This window comes from Moschus berezovskii, chromosome 20, assembly GCF_049115385.1.
Source record: "Moschus berezovskii isolate FMDL1 chromosome 20, NW_MosBer_1.0, whole genome shotgun sequence".
Classification (NCBI taxonomy): Eukaryota; Metazoa; Chordata; class Mammalia; order Artiodactyla; family Moschidae; genus Moschus; species Moschus berezovskii.
Genome location: NC_142479.1, coordinates 41,014,395 through 41,031,346, shown reverse-complemented (window position 1 = coordinate 41,031,346; position 16,952 = coordinate 41,014,395). Strand labels below are relative to the sequence as shown.

General features: G+C 44.9%; 1 protein-coding gene across 3 annotated transcripts in view; it reads right to left on the bottom strand.

The window, feature by feature from the left end:
- Positions 1 to 16,952, bottom strand: part of USP43 (ubiquitin specific peptidase 43) — a 51,631-nt gene that overhangs the window by 8,370 nt on the left and 26,309 nt on the right. For 2 of the 3 annotated variants that reach the window (XM_055406992.2, XM_055407010.2), the window contains 8 exons: positions 13,939 to 14,074; positions 13,406 to 13,517; positions 8,011 to 8,114; positions 6,836 to 6,913; positions 6,357 to 6,483; positions 5,913 to 6,264; positions 3,048 to 3,206; positions 906 to 1,070 (listed from right to left, as the gene is read on the bottom strand). In XM_055406992.2, the coding sequence (XP_055262967.2) occupies positions 906 to 1,070; positions 3,048 to 3,206; positions 5,913 to 6,264; positions 6,357 to 6,483; positions 6,836 to 6,913; positions 8,011 to 8,114; positions 13,406 to 13,517; positions 13,939 to 14,074 (1,233 nt within the window). The remainder of the gene's footprint in view (positions 1 to 905; positions 1,071 to 3,047; positions 3,207 to 5,912; positions 6,265 to 6,356; positions 6,484 to 6,835; positions 6,914 to 8,010; positions 8,115 to 13,405; positions 13,518 to 13,938; positions 14,075 to 16,952) is intronic. The other variant, XM_055407002.2, reaches the window with a different exon arrangement.

The window sequence follows — 16,952 nt, the reverse complement described above, 5'->3', positions numbered from 1 at the left end:
TCACCACTATATTCAAACTCCAAGAGGGAACACTCCTTTTGAAGCAAGGCTCTGACCCATGTCCTAACTTGAAACTTGAATTTGGAATTTACACCTAAGAGCCACAAGCCAGGATTCTGGCAACCAGAAGGAGCAGGTCTTCCTGCAGCCCAGCTACTTTGCAGCTGAGCTTGTGACTAGTTACGTCTGAGGTTCAGCTTTCTCTTTTGTAAAAGGGCGATCATCTCACTTCTCCCAGAGAGCTGGATGAAGAGATGAGATACATAAGGTGCCTGCAAGGGTGTGGAGATCAGTGACTCTCCAATACTACTTCTCCTTCCACCCCACCCTTCTCTGTCTCTCTGGGGAGTTTTCTAGAGCTATGCCTGACCCCTGTCTGAGTACTATGTTGGAAAGTTGGCTCTCTTGAAGTTGCCTCCTTAAGCTATATGAAACACATTTTTTCTTGGGAGAACTGAAAAATGGCCCAAGGTCCTAAACCTCTGAACAGACCCTGGGATGAATTTATGAGCTTGTCAGAGGCTCATGCTAATGGGGAATGGACAAGCTTGAGAAAGAATGCCTTTTGTTTTTTGTTCAACAGACACTACCCTAAAATGTGCAGTCATAAAAAAATGTGCACAGATAAAAAATGTGAAGAGAAAAGAAATGCCCAGATAGGGTGAGTCAGAATATAATGCACTGGGACTTCCCTGGTGGTCCAGGGGCTAAGACCTGCGCTCCCAATGCAGAGGGCCCAGATTCCATTCCTGATCAGGGAACTAGATACCACATGCCCCAACTAAAAGTTTGTAATGCTGCCCCAGCCAAGACCCAGCACAGCCAAATAAATAGACAAATATTCTAAAAAAAGGAAAGAAAATGAAAATAAGATCAGCAAATTTAACCGAACTGATGGAACATACCCTTCTCCTGCCTGGGCAGGCTGTTGGTGCAGAAGGCAGACTCGGGCAACCGGGGCCGTGCAGGGCCAGGGGCAGAGCTCCAGGACAACAGGCTGCCCCTTGTGCTGCCGTTACTGCTCCCGAGCCGGAGAAGCCAGTGGTCGGACAAGGAGGAGCTGGTGGAACCTGCAGAGGAAACACAGAGCGGGTGGTCTGGACCATCCTTTGGGGGCCCCAGAACACTTCTCACTGCCAGATTCCCACCCCTGAGCCCAGAACTACAGAACCAGTGAGAGCTACAGAAACGAAAGTGAATTGCTAGAGGAGAACCTGTAATTGATGAACCATAGCTTCCCTGGTGGCTCAGAAGGTAAAGAAACTGCTTGCAATGTGGGAGACCCAGGTTCGATCCCTGGGTCAGGAAGATCCCCTGTAGAAGGGCATGGCAACCCACTCCAGTATTCTGGCCTAGAGAATCCCATGGACAGAGGAGCCTGGCGGGCTACAGTCCATGGGGTCGCAAACAGTCAGGCACGACTGAGCGACTACACTTTCACTTCCTTCTTTAATAAACATAGCTCTCATGTTGGGTTAAGCAGTTATTTCCTATTAAGGACCCACATCCCTTATAACTGCCTCTCGCTTTCTAATGGGACTAATGCATGGTTATACTACACAAACTTAACACATTATTGACCTGAGATGTATTAATGTGTCTTTTGTTACCTGAACGTTACTGACTGGCGACACATCAATATGTTTGTAGAGAATGATACAATTAACATCACCCTGAGAAGTTGTTAGAGCTTAAAATTGATCAAGGGTTTATTAGGCAACTTATGAATGTCATTATCTTTCACATTTTCCTCCCTTAGGTTTCTGTTCCAACCTTGTGTGTTCAGTTCAGTTCAGTCGCTCAGTCGTGTCCGACTCTTTGCGACCCCATGAATCACAGCACACCAGGCCTCCCTGTCCATCACCAACTCCCGGAGTTCACTCAAACTCATGTCCATCGAGTCGGTGATGCCATCTAGCCATCTCATTCTCTGTCGTCCACTTCTCCTGCCCCCAATCCCTCCCAGCATCAGAGTCTTTTCCAGTGAGTCAACTCTTCGCATGAGGTGGCCAAAGTATTGGAGTTTCAGCTTTAGCATCGTAGTCTAAACTGAAAATTTTCAAAAATGACACATCACAAAGTTTTGAGTGAAAAAGAATTTTTCAGTAAATTTTATGCTGATTGTCCAAATGACATATATACTAGTATCTCAGAAGATGACAGTTCTTCAGAATATAGTTCTGATTCAAACAATGTAATTATTAGGCCAACAAAAGATGGAAAGTGAAAATGAAACTCATGGTGCTAAAGAAGACTCCTTTGCTTCTACAGAAGAGAGAACAAAAGACAACATTTTATGAAAATCAGAAAACTACAGTTGTGTCAGATGTAACAATTGAACATCATAACTGCAAAGTGTTAATGAAATAACAGAACTAATTTTTGGCTGACCAAAATAAAAATCGGTGGCCAAGGCAATAGTTTCTGCAAAAATCCCTCGGTCAATAATGAGCTAATTCAGATCAGGCTCATATGAGCAAGAGAGAAAATATAGAATGCCATGCTCCCAAGAGTCACCTGTCACAGGTACAAAATGTTATTCCTTTTCCCATTCTTGGATCTCAGTGTGTCCCGCCCACATCCTTACAAATGGGACACAGTTCTGTAGGGCTGTATGTGCTCTGGAAAGTGAAAGTGAAAGTCGCTCAGTCATGACTGAGTCATGGACTCCCCATACAGTCTGTGGAATTCTCCAGGCCAGAATACTGGAGTGGGTAGCCGTTCCCTTCTCCAGTGGATCTTCCCAACCCAGGGATCGAACCCAGGTCTCTCACATTGCAGGCAGATTATTTACCAGCTGAACCACCAGAGAAGCCCAAGAGTACTGGAGTGGGTAGCCTATCCCTTCTCTAACGGATCTTCCTGACCCAGGAATCAAACCGGGGTCTCCTGCATTGCAGGCAGATTCTTTACCAGCTGAGCTACCAGGGAAGCAGACAAAGCTTCCTCTTTCAGACCCCTGCCGGACCTATCCTGGTCCTTGATGTGAGTGAGCATCTTGCCTTTGTTCAGTAGCCCCCTCTCCCAGGAGGAACTGCAGTACCTACCTCTCATGGAGCTGCTGGCTGACCACGGAGGGATGCTGTTCCTCTTCTGATAAAACAAGATGTAAGCCCCTCGTGTATTGACCTCGTCTTCTAGAAGCGGCTCCACCGTGCTGTCATCGTAACTGTACCACTGGCCGTCCAGAGAGTTCCGGCAGTAGGCTGCGAAGGTCCAAACCCCAAGTCCCCATTAACTGGAGCCCCCCAAAGCAGGAAGAGATTTCCCACTGGCATGGCTGAAAAACAGATACTTGTCATAGAATGAGAAACATCGGTTCATTTTTAGCCAGGAAGGAATTTGGTGGAATCAGAAAGGATCAACCAGTTATACATCCAGATGCTCACTGAAAAAGTGAGTTGTTACCACACAAGCTGAATCCTTATGTTGTAGAGATTGTTCAGGCAAAATTTCTAATAAAAGTGTCTCCTGAGTTATTTATGGGGGGCTTCCCTGGTGGCTCAGATGGTAAAGAATCTTCCTGCAATGCATGAGACCCAAGTTTGATCCCTGTGTTGGGAAGATCCCCTGGAGAAGGGAATGGCTACTCATTTCAGTATTCTTGCCTGAGAAATCCCACGGACAGAGGAGCCCAGTGGGCTACAGTCAATAGGGTCACTAAAGAGTCAGACATGACTGAGCAACTAATACTTTCACTTTTTTCAGGTAATAATGCTAACGGTCATCCTGGTTCTTTTGAGAAGCTTCAAAATGCACATCTCTGATTCAGTATGCAAGGAAAATATGCTGTTGGGATTATAATACACTTCTTTCCTACCTAAGAACTGTAGCCAAACATCTAAGAGAATGATCATAGATAAGATTCTCACCACCTTCCAAATAAATACAAGAAATATTCCTCTCCTTTCCCTCCACATCTCAGTAAATGATACCATAACATACTAACTCAGTAGTAAAAGTCAGCTTTTTTCTGTAATGGACCAAATAGCCCATTTGGCCATTTTTTGGCTCTGCAGGTCACCTTTGGCCACTGACGGTCTCTGTCATATATTCTTCTTGCTGTTATTTGGTTTGTTTTTTGTTTTGCTTTTTTACCCCCTTTTAAAATGTAAAACCATTTTTAATTTATGAACCAAACAAATACAGGTGCCAGATTGGATTTGGCCCACGAGCCACACTTGGCTGGCTTTTTTTGTTTTGGCCGAAACTCATGGTATGTGGGATCTTAGTTCCCTGACCAGGGATTGAACCCACATCCCCTGCTGTGGAAGCACAGTTGACTGACTTGCACTGGCTCAAACCAAGCACAAGAAGTTCATCTTTGCTCCCGCCTCTCTTTCCATCCCATGCTGAGTCCAAAGACCAGTCTGACCAATTCTCTTTCCCAAATGTGTCTTGAATACCCTATCATCACCCAAGTCCCAGCCAACACTATCTCCCACTTGAGGCCCAGAAACACCCTCCTTCTGCAATTCCAGCCTACATTCTTGCTCCACCCAATTCTCTGCTTGAGCTAAGACCTCACTTGGTGAACTCAATTATGTCTTTATTCCTCTGCCGAAAACCTTTTAGTGGCTTCCCACCACGGTCTGGAAAAATGCAATCTCTTTTCCATGGCCTCCAGCGTCTTGGGATCCAGCCCCATCTTGACTTACTTCCCCCTTCAGTCACAGCGGGATTTCATCAATTCTTAAACACACAAACTCTGCCTCTGGACCTTCGCACATGCTAGCAGTGCTGCCCATAATGCTTTCCTACCATTATTCACACAGCTAGTTCCACATCTTCTTTCCTAAAGGTAACATGCTCAGGCAGGCCTTATCTGTATCTCAGACACAGCAACCAATCACCTTTTCATGACATCAAGTAGTGAAAGTGTTAAAGGGACTGCTGCTGCTGCTGCTGTGTCACTTCAGTCGTGTCCGACTCTGTGTGACCCCATAGACGGAAGCCCACCAGGCTCCCCTGTCCCTGGGATTCTCCAGGCAAGAACACTGGAGTGGGTTGCCATTTCCTTCTCCAATGTGTGAAAGTGAAAAGTGAAAGTGAAGTCGCTCAGTCATGTCCGACCCCTAGCGACCCCATGGACTGCAGCCTACCAGGCTCCTCCATCCATGGGATTCTCCAGGCAAGAGTACTGGAGTGGCTTGCCATTGCCTTCTCCGATTAAAGGGACAAGCACCTTTTTATTTCTGTGTCTGAAATTAGTCCCATGAGGGCAGGACTCCTATTCATCTTGTTCATCACTTAGGCTCCAGCACCTAGCCCAGGGTTTGGCATAGAATGGGCACTTCATAAATATTTGCTCAATGAACAAATGAGTGATGATCCTGGTTGTTTATACGGTCCAGTATTTTCCAAATTGCAGGTTCATGAGTACACTAGCAATAGCACACTTTTCAAACAACAAAATATTTCCAAGAATTTTTTTCTGGAAATGACCTAATTTATGTTTCTGTAGAATAGACCAAGGTATGCAATTATGAACTGAGCGCGCTGCCAAGCTCTTTGCTTCTGTCCTTCCATCCTTCATTCACTTCAAGTTCCTAGGAGGCAGTAACAATTGAATGCACCCCATAGAAATAAATACCAAATCTGATAAGTGGGAGTCTTTGGGCTCAATCACAGATGAGGACAAATGTCACTCTTTGGGTTTCACCTGATATGGTGAAAACTTGGGCTGTAACGAACTTTCTATCCCAACCACCCTCCTAACCCTGCCCCATGCTTGGACCAGCACCCCTACCCTCTGGCAGGTTCCAGGAATGCAGCAGGTGAGGGGTCAGCTGGTGTTGAGTGCCCAAGTGAGTTTGGCATCCCATGGGTGTCCCTTTCCAGGGTATCTGGAGGCCCAGGCAACGGCCACGAACATGGCCATAGCAGCAGCACGGGCCGCGAGGCAGGCTCACCTGTGTAATGCCCACCTTGCAAACTGCCGTGGTGGTTGCAGACGGCATAGAGGTCGTACAGGAAGTCTGGCGGGTAGCTGGTGGGCAGGCAGGCTGGCTGCTTCCAGGAAGCAGGCCAGGCGCCCGGCATGGCCTTGGGGCTGGTACTCCTCTGGGCCACGTGGGGAGCCATGTCGAGCCCGGCGAGCGGGAACTTCACCAGTGTGGAGAGCTTGTTCCTCCTCTCGCCCACCTGGCAGAAGCGCTTGAGGTGGATGATAAGGATGTCGGGCAGGGTCCAGAGGCTCAGCTTCACCACCCCCTGCTGCAGGGCCTGGCAGTGCGGGCACCGCCACGCGTCGTCCTGGGCCAGCTGGAAAGGAAGCCACCGGGACCGTAAGTCCACCCACCGACGGGCCCTGGAACCCCCCCGTCCAGCCGGGGAGCAGACCCCCAGGGCGGGACCTGCTCCTCCTTGGTGTAGAACTGGAAACACTCGTCCAGGGTGCAGCTGTGCTGCTGGTGGGCCCGCTGCTGCCGCTGCACGCTGTCCGCCTCCTGCACCCGCTCCTCCTGGGGGCTGCCAAACAGGCTGCAGGGGGAGCAGACAGAGGCCGTGTGGGGTCTCACCTCCCCGCACCCTGCACAGATGGAAAGTGCTCAGAGCAGTGACTGGCCAGGGGAAGTGGATAAGTGTCACCTCACCATTTACAACTGTGACCGTGACCACCACGGCCATCACCCACCAACATCGTTAGACTATTCCTACTGCTGTTGTTTATAGACAGACAGTTGCCACTGGGGCTTCTTGGAGGAATGGGTCACAGGGCATCTGGGAAGCTTCATACACCCCACAGTGGCATCAGGGGAGCTGGCACAGGAAGGTCCTTTATGCACGAACAGGCTTTGTCTCCTCTGCTCGAGCTGGGCTCTGCTGGACTCACCGCTCCTTGGTGTCAACGTCCCACTCCACGGCCAGTTTGATGTGTGGAGGGCCTCCTGGCCTCCTGAGATGCAGAGCCCTGATGAGAGAATACGGGGCCCATCCAAGACACGGACACGGGCTTCCCACTTTCCCCACACTCCCCACTCCCAGGACCGATGTTCCCAACAGAAAGGTCCAGAGCTGCCTGGAAACTGAGGTCGGGGGCCTGGGGAGGCGCTGTCTGCGGAAGCCTTGTCCTTCAACTACCCTGAAGCCTCTGTCCTCCCTGCCCTGGCAGCTGGCAAGCTCTGAGGGTCTGGTGGCTGCCCGGGCATGGCTCAGTGCCCCCACTGCAGCCCCAGCCACCTGCTCAATGTCAATAGGTCTGTTCTGTTTGAACATCCTACACACACACCCAATTCTGATGATGCCCAAAATGAGCTGCTGGGTTTTCCTCCACTATGAAGTGAAAGGAGTACCTTCGAGCCCACCTCCATGACCTAAAAGGTCTTCCCCTTCCAGAGACCCCCAGACCCAGAAAATCTCATTGGCCCATCGCTCTTTCCAGCTGCTTGCACTCAGCCCATTTCAGAAGAGACTGGCTGGCCTTAATGCAGAAGAAAGTGGAAGACGTGAAAGATGGGAGGGTCTGCTCCTTAAAAGAAGGTTTTGAATGTATTGCAATAAAAAGTGGAGATGTCACATGAGCCCCTAGCTGTCACCAAGATGATTCAAAAACAGATTTTGAGGGACTTCCCTGGGGGTCCATGGTTAAGACTCTGCACTTCCAATGCAGAGGGCATGGGGTTACATCCCTAGTCAGGGAACTAAGATCCTGCATGCCATATAGTATGGCCAAAAAATAAAAATAACAAATAAAATTGAAACTATAAAAAAAAGAAAAAAAACCAGGGTTTGAGTTCATGGAAGGTACATAATCCTTAACTAGCCATGTGTGTGTGAATAAGTCCTCATCTTTGGGAACCCCAGGGTCCCCTCCATCTCTGAAGTGACCATCAGTCCTGCTAGAAGGACTAGAAGCACAGAACGTATACAAGGACCTAACCCAGTTGCTACTGCTGAAGACCACGGGCAGCTAAGATTGTCATCAGTTTTACTGATACACAGCCTTGAAGGAGTCTAGTCAGACAAGAATGTATTCATTCTCTTACCATGTCTGGAACATCCCCTTACCTGTCAACTGCCCAGTGACAGAGGGGCCGACTGTCCTGTGGGGACAAGTAGCTGCAGGCCAGGGAGAGCCCCACGACCCGGATAGAGAACAGTGACCCCAGATTCTGCCAAGCCAAGAACAGGAAGCAGGTCAACGTGCATGTTGGTGTGAATCAGATGGTTATGTGCAAAGAAGTTACTCAAAAAATGCAACTTTCTGGTTATAGGGTATTTTGAATATGTCCTTAATAATTGTTTTCTAAACCTGGAGATATAAAGGCTTTAGTTTTTTTAGAAGATACACCCTATACCTTTTAACATAGTAATCTAACACCATGTAATGTTAAATTTTCTCAAACAGTGAACACAGTGATTTAAAATAACATTTAAAAAAATAAAATAGCAAATGGTTAATTGAAGAAAATGGTGGCACAATAAATGGGAAATTAAACCAATTCTGTTCATCAATTATTAATAGGCAATTTAATTTATCAAGATGATTATAATCATCACCAGATTACCAAAGTGAGGCAATTATCTAAAAGCAAGCTAGTGTACATTTTACTTATCAAATGCTAAGTATTTGTACACATCAAAATAAGCCATATAAAAGAAATGTCACATATGTTTTTATTCTAAGATGTACATTTTTTTCATGTTCTAACTTTTCTGAACTGAACCTTGAAAGTGAAAGTCGCTCAGTCATATCCGACTCTTTGCAACCCCATGGAATTCTCCATGGAACCCCATAGAATTCTCCAGGCCAGAATACTGGAGTGTGTAGCCTTTCCCTTCTCCAGGGGATATTCCAAATCCAGGGATTGAACCCAGGTCTCCCACACTGCAGGCAGATTCTTCACCGCCTAAGCCACCAGGGAAGCCAAGTGAACCTTTAACAGCGTTATTTGCGATAGTCAACCGGTAGAAGTAACACAAGAATCCATCAACATATGAATGGATAAACCAAATGTGGTATCAGCTCAGCTGGTAAAGAATCTGCCTGCAATGCAGGAGATTTCAGTTTGATTCCTGGGTTGGAAAGATCCCCTGGAGAAGGGATAGGCTACCCAATCCAGTATTCTTGCGCCTCCCTAGTGGCTCAGCTGGTAAAGAGTCTGCCTGCAATGCAGAAGACCTGGGTTCAATCCCTGCCTTGGAAAGATCCCCTGGAGAAGAGAATGTCTATACACTCCAGTATTCTGGGCTGGAGAATTCCATGGACTATACAGGCCATAGAGTCTCAAAGGTACACACAATGGAATAGCACTCAGCCTTAACGAACAAGTAAATTCAATGCACGCTGCAACATGAATGGACCCTGAAAACATTTTGCTTAGTGAAATAAACCAGACGCAGAAGGGCACATATTGTATAGTTCTGTTTATATGAGATAACCAGAGTGGTCAAATTCATTCATTCTACAGAAAGTGGAATGGAGGTTCCCACAGGCTAGGTGCTGGGGGAACAGGGAGTTGTTATTTAATAGGTATAGTTTTTGTGGGTATGATGAAAAATTTAGGGGGTATAGTGGTGATGGCTATGCATCATGAGGAATACAATTAATGCACACTTGTGAATGGTTAAAATTAATGCTACATGCGTTTTACCACAATGTTTAAAAAAAATCAAATCAGGGGTTGCCTGTATCAGAATTTTGCAGGCCCCACTGACCGCTTGATTGGTTTCTAAAACTGAAATGGCTGTAGAGGTGAAGAGGCAAAAGTACATGGGAGACCAGGGGGAGACTAAGAACAGCTGAGTTCAGTGTTTGCATGAAAGCAGTTCTGTCCACTTTCAACAGCAAGGAACATAGGGTTTGGGGAAGGCCAAAGCTATTACTAGGTATTCTGACCTACTTAGGGAGAAATTCAAGTTTCTAATTTGGGCAGATCTGCCGGGCAGTCCATGGAGCAAAAATCCTTTGGAAATAAAGATTTGGTACAAAGGGAGAAAAGGTCATTAACAAACTGATATTTGGGGTAAATCCTGAGTTAAATGTATGGTTTTCCCTGGGCAGAAAAGCACATGAATTATGAATAATTATTAAGAAATCCCTTTGAAATGTTGGGACATCCTCCAAATGGGAAGTTCAACTTAGAGAATAATTGGGGGAAAAACGAAATTCTGAGGCTACTGACCTGTCCCTAAAAATGTTAAAGTCTTCTGTGCCAAGCAGCCATCAGAACAACTTCTGATACTATTGGGGCTAAAAGGAATGGTTTTAGGGAATTCCCTCACAGTCCAGTGGTTAAGACTTCGTGTTTCCAATGCAGGGGGTGGGAGTTCATTCCTCCCTAGCTGGAGAACGAATATCCCACATATCCCATGGCACGGCCAAAAAATAAGAAATGGTTTTAAAATTTGTTGCTTTTATTTGGAAACTACAAGACTACACATGGACATCACCAGATGGTCAATACTGAAATCAGATTGATTATACTCTTCGCAGCCAAAGATGGAAAAGCTCTATACAGTCAGCAAAAACAAGACCTGGAGCAGACTCTGGCTCAGATCATGAGCTCCTAATTGCCAAATTCAGACTTAAATCAAAGAAAGTAGGGAAAACCACTAGACCATTCAGGTATGACCTAAATCAAATCCCTTACAATTAAACAGTGGAAGTGACAGATTAGATCTGATAGAGTGCCTGAAGAACTATGGATGGAGGTTCATGACACTGTACAAGAGGCAGGGATCAAGACCATTCCCAAGAAAAAGAAATGCAAAAAGGCAAAATGGTTGTCTGAGGAGGCCTTACAAATAGCTGAGAAAAGAAGGGACGCGAAAGGCAAAGGAGAAAAGGAAAGATATACCCATTTGAATGTAGGCTTCCAAAGAATAGCAAGGAGGGATAAGAAAGCCTTCCTCAGTGATCAATGCAAAGAAATAGAGGAAAACAACAGAATGGGAAAGATTAGAGATCTCTTCAAGAAAATTAGAGATACCAAGGGAACATGTCATGCAAAGATGGGCACAATAAAGGACAGAAATGGTATGGACCTAACAGAAGCAGTATTAAGAAGAGGTGGCAAGAATACACAGAACTATATAAAAAAAAAGATCTTCAGGACCCAGATAACCACAATGGTGTGATCACCCATCTAGAGACAGACATCCTGGAATGTGAAGTCAAGTGGGCCTTCGGAAGCATCACTACGAACAAAGCTAGTGGAGGTGATGGAATTCCAGCTGAGCTATTTCAGATCCTAAAAAATGATGGTGTGAAAGTGCTGCACTCGATATGCCAGCAAATTTGGAAAACTCAGCAGTGGCCACAGGACTGGAAAAGGCCAGTATTCATTCCAATTCCAAAGAAAGGCAATGCCAAAGAATATTTAAACTACCACATAATTGTACTCATCTCACATACTAGCAGAGTAATGCTTAAAATTCTCTAAGCCAGGCTTAAAACAGTATGTGAACTGTGAACTTTCAGATGTTCAAGCTATGTTTAGAAAAGGCAGAGGAATCAGAGATCAAATTGCCAACATCTGTTGGATCATCAAAAAAACAAGAGAGTTTCAGAAAAACATCTGCTTTATTGACTACGCCAAAGCCTTTAACTCTGTGGATCACAACAAACTGGAAAATTCTTCAAGAGATGGGAATACCAGACCACCTGACCTGCCTCCTGAGACAAATCTGTATGCAGGTCAAGAAGCAACAGTTAGAAGTGGACATGGAAAAACAGACTGGTTCCAAATCAGGAAAGGAGTACATCAAAGCTGTATATTGTCACCCTGCTTATTTAATTTATATTCAGAGTACATCAAAATGATGGGCTGGATGAAGCACACGCTGGAATCAAGATTGCTGGGAGAAATATCAATAACCTCAGATATGCAGGTTACACCACCCTTATGGCAGAAAGCGAAGGAGAACTAAAGAGCCTCTTGATGAAAGTGAAAGAGGAGAATTAAAAAGTTGGCTTAAGCTCAACATTCAGAAAAAGAAGATCATGGCATCTGGTCCCATTACTTCATGGCAAATAGAGAAACAGTGGAAACAGTAACAGACTTTATTTTGGGGGCTCCAAAATCACTGCAGATGGTGACTGCAGCCATGAAATTAAAAGATGCTTGCTCCTTGGAAGAAAAGCTATGACCAACCTAGACAGCACATTAAAAAGCAGAGACATTACTTTGCCAACAAAGGTCCATCTAGTCAAAGTTATGGTCTTTTCAGTAGTCATGTATGAATATGAGAGTTGGACTATAAAGAAAGCTGAGTGCTGAAGAATAGATGTTTTTGAACCGTGGTGTTGGAGAAGACTCTTGAGAGTCCCTTGGACTGCACGGAGATCCAACCAGTCCATCCTAAAGGAAATCAGTCCTAAATATTCATTGGAAGGACTGCTGCTGAAGCGGAAACTCCAATACTTCGGCCACCTGATGCGAAGAACCAACTCACTGGAAAAGATCCTGATGCTGGGAAAGATTGAAGGCAGGAGGAGAAGGGGATTACAGAGGATGAGATGGTTGGATGGCACCACCGACTCAATGGACATGAGTTTGAGTAGGATCTGGGAGTTGGTGATGGACAGGGAAGCCTGGTGTGCTGCAGTTCATGGGGTTGCAAAGAGTTGGACATGACTGAGCGACTGAACTGAACCAGTCTGAGAATCAATAAATGAGCAAGGCATAAAGGTGTTCCTTCTTGGAGTTTTTCATGTGTTTTTCAAAAATTGGACAAAATTATTTGAATATCTACATTCTCATATTTGGACATAAACATCAATTTTAGTTTTCCACAGAAGTAAAACTTCAAGTCCCTTAAAACTGTTTTTTCATTTCTTTTTATATGTTGGAGCATAGCCGATTAACAATGTTATGATAGTTTTAGGTGGAGAGCAACAGGACGCAAGTCCATTGAAACTTTTGGTTCAAATGTCTACATGAGTGTTTTACAGTAAGTTTCCCTCCAGGAAGAACTATGGGAAGCCTCAATGAATGATGTAAATTACACTCTTTCTTCCAGTTTTTAAAAAAAATATTTATTTGTTTGACTGCACTGTGTCTCAATTCTGGGATCTTTTCTCCTGGTTGAGGCATGCTAGATCTTCAGCTCCATCATGGGAACAATTAGTTGTGGCATGTAGGATCTAGTTTCCTGACCAGGGATAGAACCTGTTGCCCCCTGCATTGGGAGAATGGACTCTTAGACACTGAATCACCAGGGAAGGCCCCAATGGTGTTTCGAAAGATTTAACAAGCAAAAGCTCTCCATCTATGAAAGGTCTTTGGTAATGTGACAAAGAGAAGAACGGCACAGGTCATAAATTGGTGACGTTTCTTGCATAAAAATTAAAGTTGTTTGATATGACAATGTGAATTCTGTCATTGATGCCAAATTCTTGTCACTCCCTAAATTCCTACCCCCCCACACACAACACACACACACACACATACACACTGACCTGTATGGGTACCTCGCTCTTCATGAGGTATCGGACTTTGCTGAGAATGCACTGCTGGAGCTGGATCCATGAGATGGCTCTGTCTTCCCTTACTAAGAAAGGAGGCCCAAACCTGGAAATCCAAGTATATGAGGTTATTTCAGCAAAACAAAAACCAACAATACCCAAGCGTCAACAGTGTTGACTCTACTCATTGGCTTCACTCAACTGGATCCCACATACCATGTACCACAGCCAATTTAAAAAAAAAAAAAAAACTTAAAAAAAAATAGTGATGAAAGCAGTTATCATTGTTCCTAAAACCGATAGAAAAACCTCTGATACTTAATTGTTAAGGATGGTGTTAGCCATCTGCTGAGGGCCATCACTTCTGATCCTCTTGATCAGCAAGCACCTTACACCCTACTCTTTGCGGATCAACCTTAAGAATGGATATTTAATCTTTTTCAAATTAGAATTATTCCAGCCCAAATTCCAAGTACATGTTGACACACCCCAGAAATCATGTGAAAGAAAGACAAAGTTAAACATACCTGCTGGCCTGCTGCCCCGAGCCCACCAAATTACAGAAGAGGATTAGCACCGTGGTCTCGTTGTGGACAGGCAGGGATAATCGCTGACCCTCACGGGCTGCCAAGCGCGGGGAGACCAGCAGACCAGATGGACGAGCTGAAGATCAAGAATTACATTTGTGTTCTTAAAGGAGCTACTATGCTGTATCAGAATGCTGGCTTCTAGCCCCTCTTCTGTTTGAGCATCCATTAATTAACCACCCATGGACAACACTGGAGGGCTTCAGGGAAAGCAATATCAAAGTTCATGGCACATGTGCCACTGGACACCTGGTGCAACAAGAGGATCTACACGGTAGTGAACTTGCCGCTGTGTTCAGCCAATTTTAAAATATAGACATTTTAATCAACACTTTTCAAAGCCAATCTGAAAAATACACCAAAATGATTTTGTTTGCTTGTATGCTTTGATCAGAGAGCTGGAGAGTTTCTGCTCTCTTAGAAAGCCAACATAAGAAGAACAGAGGGAATGCAAAAATCTTTGTCATTGAGAAAGTAGAAGAATTGGGCCATCCTCAATTTCCAATCAGCTCTTAAATTTTACTTTTAAGGCATAGACATGTGACCTGTGATTAAATTTGAAATGAGGGCTTGTTTCACTGAGTTATCACGTAATCAGGGCCTGTCAATGTTTTGTTCCAGGTTCCACGCCCAGAGTCTCTCCAGTGACTCAGAGTGATTACAGATACTTGGTTCCCACAGCCAGTCTGCCACCTAGGCTGGCCAAGGATACAGCCTGGGGCAGAGAATTTATCTGTGGTACATGGTAACACTGGCGCAAGGTGCTCTGAGTCTTCTTGACTGGTTAATTGGACCAAAATATATACTGACCTACAATGAAAGGCTGTCAGAAACTGACCATCTTTGCCTATCCAAAGTTTAGGAAAATTAAACACAGGGAAGTGAGACTGTTGACAAAATGTCATTTACTAACCTATTTGACCATCTACTACTCCAGTTTATAAGTTTTTTATTAATTTATTTTTTACTGAAGGATAATTGCTTAACAGAATTTTGTTATTTTCTGTCAAACCTCAACTCAACATGAATCAGCCATATATAAATTTATCTCCTCCCTTCTGAACCTCCTTCCCATCTCCTTCCCCATCCCATCCTTCTAGGTTGATACAGAGCCCCTGTTTCAGCTTCCTGAGCCATACAACAAATTCCTGTTGACTACCTATTTTACATATGGTAATGTAAGTTTCCATGTTACTCTGTCGATACATCTCACCCTCTCCTCCCCTCTCCCCACGTCCATAAGTCTATTCTCTATGTCTCTTTCTTCACTGTTGCCCTGTAAATAAATTCTTCAGTACCATTTTTCTAGATTCTGTATATATGCATTAGAATACGATACTTATCTTTCTCTTTCTGACTTACTTCACTCTATATAATAGGTTTTAGTTTCATCCACCTCATTAGAACTGACTCAAATGTGTTCCTTTTTATGGCTTAGTAATATTCAGCAATATGTGAATCGTGAACTTCCAGATGTTCAAGCAGGTTTTAGAAAAGGCAGAGGAACCAGAGATCAAATTGCCAACATCCGCTAGATCATGGAGAAAGCAACAGAGTTCCAGAAAAACATCTATTTCTGCTTCATTGACTATGCCAAAGCCTTTGACTGTGTGGATTACAATAAACTGTGGAAAATTCTGAAAGAGATGGGAATACCAGACCACCTGACCTGCCTCTTGAGAAACCTGTATGCAGGTCAGGAAGCAACAGTTAGAACTGGACATGGAACAACAGACTGGTTCCAAATAGGAAAAGGAGTACGTCAAGGTTGTATATTGCCACCCTGCTTATTTAACTTATATGCAGAGTACATCATGAAGAATGCTGGGCTGGAAGAAGCACAAGCTGGAATCAAGATTGCCAGGAGAAATATCAATAACCTCAGATATGCAGATGACACCACCCTTATGGCAGAAAGTGAAGAGGAACTCAAAGGCCTCTTGATGAAAGTGAAAGAGGAGAGTGAAAGGTTGGTTTGAAGCTCAACATTCAGAAAACGAAGATCATGGCATCTGGTCCCATCACTTCATGGGAAATAGATGGGGAAACAGTGGAAACAGTGTCAGACTTTATTTTTTTGGACTCCAAAATCACTGCAGATGCTGATTGCAACCATGAAATTAAAAGACGCTTACTCCTTGGAAGGAAAGTTATGACCAGCCTAGATAGCATATTAAAAAGCAGAGACATTACTTTGCCAACCAAGGTCTGTCTAGTCAAGGCTATGGTTTTTCCCGTGGTCATGTATGGATATGAGAGCTGGACTGTGAAGAAAGCTGAGCGCCGAAGAATTGATGCTTTTGAACTGTGGTGCTGGAGAAGACTCTTGAGAGTCCCTTGGACTGCAAGGAGATCCAACCAGTCCATTCTAAAGGAGATCAACCCTGGGCGTTCATTGGAAGGACTGATGCTAAAGCTGAAACTCCAATACTTTAGCCACCTCATGCGACGAGTTGACTCACTGGAAAAGAGTCTGATGCTAGGAGGGATTGGGGGTGGGAGGAGACAGGGACGACAGAGAATGAGATGGCTGGATGGCATCACCGACTCGATGGACATGAGTCTGAGTGAACTCCAGGAGTTGGTGATGGACAGGGAGGCCTGGCATGCTGTGGTTCATGGGGACGCAAAGAGTCGGACACGACTAAGCAACTGAACTGAACTGAATATTCCATTGTGTGTGTGTACCACAGCTTCTTTATCCATTCATCTATCGATGCACACCTAGGCTGCTATAACAGTTTTACTTCAAGCACTGACCTTGAACCATAAGACTCCTGAAGACAAAGATTACTCCAGCACCCATTCTGAATCAAAGTGAGTTGCTCAGCTGTGTCTGACTCTTTGCGACCCCATGAACTGTAGCCTACCAGGCTCCTTCATCCATGGGATTTTCCAGGCAACAGTACTGGAGTGGGTTGCCATTTCCTTCTCCAGAGGATCTTCCCGACCCA